Source organism: Microtus ochrogaster, chromosome 5 (assembly GCF_000317375.1).
Source record: "Microtus ochrogaster isolate Prairie Vole_2 chromosome 5, MicOch1.0, whole genome shotgun sequence".
In the NCBI taxonomy this organism is placed as follows: Eukaryota; Metazoa; Chordata; class Mammalia; order Rodentia; family Cricetidae; genus Microtus; species Microtus ochrogaster.
The window spans coordinates 83,657,236-83,662,366 of record NC_022012.1 but is presented as its reverse complement, the minus strand read 5'-3'; the positions used below and the strand labels follow the sequence as shown (position 1 = coordinate 83,662,366).

Genomic DNA, 5,131 nt, shown 5'->3' with positions numbered 1-5,131 from the left:
GCATTCCCACCAGCAATGGATGAGTGTACCCCTTCATCAGGAAAATTCTTGTCGACAAAATCTGGTAAGGAGATGGGTGGGGTTAGAGGAACTTTACTACACTGGTGGTGTCGGTGTAAAGCGGTGGGGCAGCCACTGCAGAAACTAGTGTGGAAGGTTCTCAAAAGACTAAAAAGAGAGCTTGAGTATGAGCAGGACACTCAACGGTATCAGGCAGAAGACAGCAAACCGGAGACACTCGAACATTCATGTCCTACCGCAGTATTCACTATGGCCAAGCAGAATCAGCGGAGGCACTCACCAAGAGAGGTGGGTCAGTGGTACATACACGCACATGAGTTTTACTCATCCAGAAAGAATCAAACATCATCTGCATGAAAATGAATGGAACTTGGATCATCAAGTAAAACAAATTAGGCAGACTCAGAAAGGCAAATGCTGTTTTCTCTCACATGTACAATCTAGATTTAACACACACACACAGCGTGAAGGCAGAGTGGGACTATTTGAGTAAATGGAAGGTGACTGATGGGGAGTGAATTTGAGCAAAACACAATGACATATATGTATGAAAAACTCTTAAACCCCCTGTGTGCACTAAAACTTTCCTGAAATACTGAAATAATAATAGAGTCTGTTAAATGTAAAAAAGACAAACACTGTATGTTTTCTCATATGTAGAATATATATACATATATATGAATGAATGATGTGAAACTGGGGGACGATTTGAGGGGAGCAGAGACAATCAAGGGGGAGCCAAGTACAGTAATATTCATGTCATCATGAAACTCATTATCTTGTACAGGATTTTTTTAAACAATTTTTAAAAAGACGCACACAAAAAGGAACTCATCCTGTAATCCTACAAAACAAACCTGATAGGAAAAAAAAAAGAAAAAAGAAAAATTTTCTCATCCCTCTACAAGAAGGTCCTTTCTAGAAAGCACCAAACAGGTTGTTCAACAAAAGACCATGCCAAAAGGGTGATAGCCTTTCCTCAAAACCAAAACGAAGCCTGGCACGGGAAAAGCTCAACGGTAGGCAGCTGAAGATAAATACTGGTGTAAGGGGCTTCGGGCCTCTTTAGGTCACCCTCTCCAGCTAAAGAAGCAGAGATTGGAACATTGATAATGGAGGTCCCCAGCCTGCAGATCTCACGGCCCTCTCTTCCTTCTCCTTATATTTTTCTATTTTACTGTTTTTCAAGTGGCACATCTCCCTATGAACTGTCCATAAGCAGCAGCACAGAGAAACGCCCCCCGCTGGGAGCAGAGGCAGGGGGCCAGCGAGTCCCCGCTGCGGGCGCTGCGGGTGGGTAACGAGTGCGCAGAGCCACCGAGGGCAAGAGTGCGGGCTGAGGCCGGGAAGGCTGAGCCAGGCCGAGCCCGGCCGAGCAGCAGGCTGAGCCCGCGTTTCTGCGCAAAGCGCCCCGCGACTCGGGTGGGCCGGCCGCGGAAGGTGGGCCGCGGAGGGAGGCCTCAGGGATGGAGGATAGAGGCCTCCCCACTCCCAGGGCACAGCCCCGCGCCCAGCGCTCCCCGCAGATCCCGGGCTGCCATTCCCGCGCGGCTCCGCGCACCTCGAGCCCGGCTGGAGCGCGAGACGCGTCCGCCCGCAGGGTGGCACCGAGGCCCACGGGGGGCGTCCCCGCAGGGAAAGCTCCGCTGGGCCGCACCGGCCTCTGCCGGGTCGCCGCGCGCGCCCTTCCCGCGCCAGGCCGCGGTCTCAGGGGGTGGACGACCCCGCGGGGACTCGCGGGCCCCGCCAAGCCCCAGGCGCCCTCCACGCCACCAGCTACGCACCTGGCCGCGCGCGGGTCCCACATGGCCGGGGGTCTCCGGCGCCTCCTCGACAAGCGCGCAGGTGACACGGAGGCCTCGCGTTCCGGGACCGGGGCGAGGCGGGGAGCTGCTTCCCGCGGTTCGTGCGGTACGGGCAGGGGGAGAGCCACGCAGGCAGAGTCCGCGTTCCCACGCGGCTGCGGGGGCCCGAGAGCCATCAGGTGTCGCCTCGCAGCGGGAGGCGAAGGTGTCGCCTTTGCTCCGAGGAGCGTGTCCCGTCCCGCGCCAGGGTGCGGGAGAGGCCCGCGGCGTGGAGGCCCAGTCTCCGGGGTCGTGAGCTTCGAGCCAGAAGTGCGGGCCCGCGGCGTGGGGCCCCGTCGCGAGTTGCGTCTCCTCGGAGGCCAGCGGCGGCCCGCGGTCATGGAAGCCATGGCTCCGCACGCACACCACGGCGGCGCGCGTCCCTCGGGCCTCCCGCGTCGTCCCCTCAGACGCCGACGTCGCACTCACCGCGCGTCCGACGCACCCGCGCCGTCCCCGGAGGTCGGGAGCGGACCGGGCAGCAGAGCCCCGAGCTGCGCGACGCTCGTCGCCTCGCTCATGTCGAATTCCCCGTCAGGTGGGGCGAGCGCCGTCCAGGCGCCTGGCAGAAGGACAGCAAGGTCGCTCCGAAGCGAGCGCTCGGGAACCGGGATGTGCGCTCGGCCCTCGCCTGGTGGTCCCGAAGACTGAGGGGATCCGAGTCACGTTCCCACCCTCCGGGGGCCCCCGACCCAATCAGAGGGCGCGGCCCTGGCACGCCGCCTCCTGGTGGCTCATGGGCCTCCGGGGCCAGCGCTCAGGGCGCGTCGAGGGGCGGAGGGACACCGGACCGCCTCTGTCCTCCCCAGCACGCAGCAGGCCGCCTCCTTCTGGTCTTCGCTCATTTCAGCCCCCCCAAACTGTGGCATCTTTCCTTCCCCCCTTAAACTCCTTGAGTGGCACCCCGTTGCCGATAGCCGGGCCGTTAGACTCCACAGGGTTAGCCTTCGGTCCTGGGCACATCCCTGGCACTGACACTGTGCTCCCTATTCCCAAATTCGGTGGTATGTTTTAAAATACTGGAACCTGCCTTTGACTCTAATTTAATTGTTGTGGGGTATGTCTCGAGGGTCCAATTTTTAAAGCCCTCTAGGTGATTATACCATGAAGTAAGTTTTTGAGAAGCTTGCTGTTTCCAGAGATTGCTGGTCCTTTCATTTTAAAGAGACTTTATATATCCTTCCGAGCTCTAAGTAGCTCTAACACACGTTTTATTCAACCTCATAATCTCCATTTTCAAAAGGCCAAGTGGGTTTCCTACTTCAGAGTCAGAGATTGCAGAGGCAGAGGCTAAAATGTGCCCCTCTACCTCTCCATCCATTTCCATAGTTTCTCTGACCCTTGTCACACTTTCCCCTCCAGTATCTTTTGTTACACTGTTCAAAATCGTCACATAAGCAGATCTTGTTTTTAAAAATTATTTTTTTAATTGTTATCAAAGTGAGATATTGGTACTGGGGCAGTCACCTACCATTAAGACTTTTAGTTGATTTTTTTTTAACTGCTGTGCTCTTGTCTGTAAATGTGTTTGATTGCTACTTGTTGGGATTTTTCTTCCCAGTTTTATATGCTATCCCTATCTGGAAAATATTTTGAGATTGCTTATTAAAAAACTTTCATACTTGGTATTCTAGTTTGTCTGGGTATAAAATTCTGGGTATAAATCATTTTATTCCAGGGACTTCTAACTTCCAGAATTATTGAATATGCTAAAAAACATTCTATTACTGACCTATTTTATTGTTTCTTTTCCTCGCCAATGTTTTGAAGTTACTGGATGCTCCGCAGAGACGTGGGCCCATTGGTCCCTTCCACCAGCTGCTGGTGTATTATTTCACTCTTAGTATTCAAGCTCCTGAATTAATTTGTTGACTATTTCTTCTCCATCTTCACTATTTTCTCTTCTTGGATTACTGTCATTCAGATATTGACTTCCAGGATTACCCCTGTGGTTCTATACTTTAGTTATCAAACCACCATTGTCCTGGTTGACATTTTTTGTTGTTGTTGTTTTTCTTCTTTAGTTTCTTTGTTGGCTTGTTTTTTCCAGACAGGGTCTCACTCTATAGGTTTGGCTAGTCTAGAACTCACTGTGTAGACCAGGCTGACCTTGAACTCATAGAGATCTACCTGTCTCTGTCTCCCCAAGGGCTGGTAATACTCTAGCATATAAGCAGTGACCTCAACTTTATTTTCACTTCATCTTAATGACTATTTTTATATCAAACTTTTACTTTTTCAAGAACTGTTTATCCTGGAGCGTTGCTTTGTTGGCATGCCACTTTATTTGTATGGTTGCATAGTTTCCTTGCCTGGCTTCACAGACTAATAGCCATTCTTCCCTCTCCTGCAGACTCTGTTCCTCACAGCGCCTTTATATTGGCATGCTTTGTTTTGTAATGTTTCCTGTGGCCTCTGAACCGTGTCTGTTGCCTATGATGAAGACAATCAGAGAGCATGATGTCCATCAATAAAAGAGTTTGTAGCTTGGGGAGCTGCAAAGCTATACCGGAGTGAAAGGTATCTCCATGCAGCCCTACAGGTTGGCAGTCAGAAAACATTAAGTGGCAAAAATCTAGGTGGAACTGTATAAAGTATGCTTTGTTTGACAGGTACGGTTACTAATGTACTTTTAATCATGTGTACTGGGGGGGAGGGGTGCCAGTGCTCACAGAAGCTAGAAGAGAGCATCGAAGTCTCTGGAGCTGGAGTGACAGGCGGATGGATGGGTTGTAAGCTGACCACCATGGGTGCTTGGAGCCAAACTGACCCTCTGTGCGAGCAGTGCACACCCCTAACCACTAAGCCACCTCAGCGGCCTCAGCATACTACTTTTGAAAGAAGGACAAGAAAACCAAAGGCTGTGACACATGGCTACTTTTAAAGAGCAGTGGACCAGCCAGGACAGAGGCAAGCGAGGCTTCCTTATAAACACCTTATTTAATAGAATCTTAACTTTTGAAGCAAGCAAATCTTTAACATAACTGAAAATTATATTTGAGTTTCTAAAAGTGTTTCTAAACATTGAAAACCAACAGTGATAAATGAACTTAACTGTTTGTCAAATAGCTTGACAATTGCCTATTCCTTAAAGTACTGACAAACACAAGCTCCTAAGAGGCTGAAGCACGAGGACCACATGAGCTGACAAGTTTAGGACCAGCCTCGTCAAATAGACCTCATGTCAAAACGAAAATGAGGATTGGAGAGATAGAGAGCACTGACTGCTCTTCCAGAGGTCCTGAGTTCCATTCCCAACAACCACA

At 51.1% G+C, this 5,131-nt stretch overlaps 1 protein-coding gene across 1 annotated transcript in view; it reads right to left on the bottom strand.

The window, feature by feature from the left end:
* Positions 1 to 2,280, bottom strand: part of Trank1 (tetratricopeptide repeat and ankyrin repeat containing 1) — an 83,323-nt gene extending 81,043 nt beyond the window's left edge. The window contains exon 1 of the mRNA XM_005348204.2: positions 1,806 to 2,280. Within this exon, the coding sequence (XP_005348261.1) occupies positions 1,806 to 2,215 (410 nt within the window). The 5' untranslated portion in view covers positions 2,216 to 2,280. The remainder of the gene's footprint in view (positions 1 to 1,805) is intronic.
* Between the last annotated feature and the right edge of the window lie 2,851 nt (positions 2,281 to 5,131).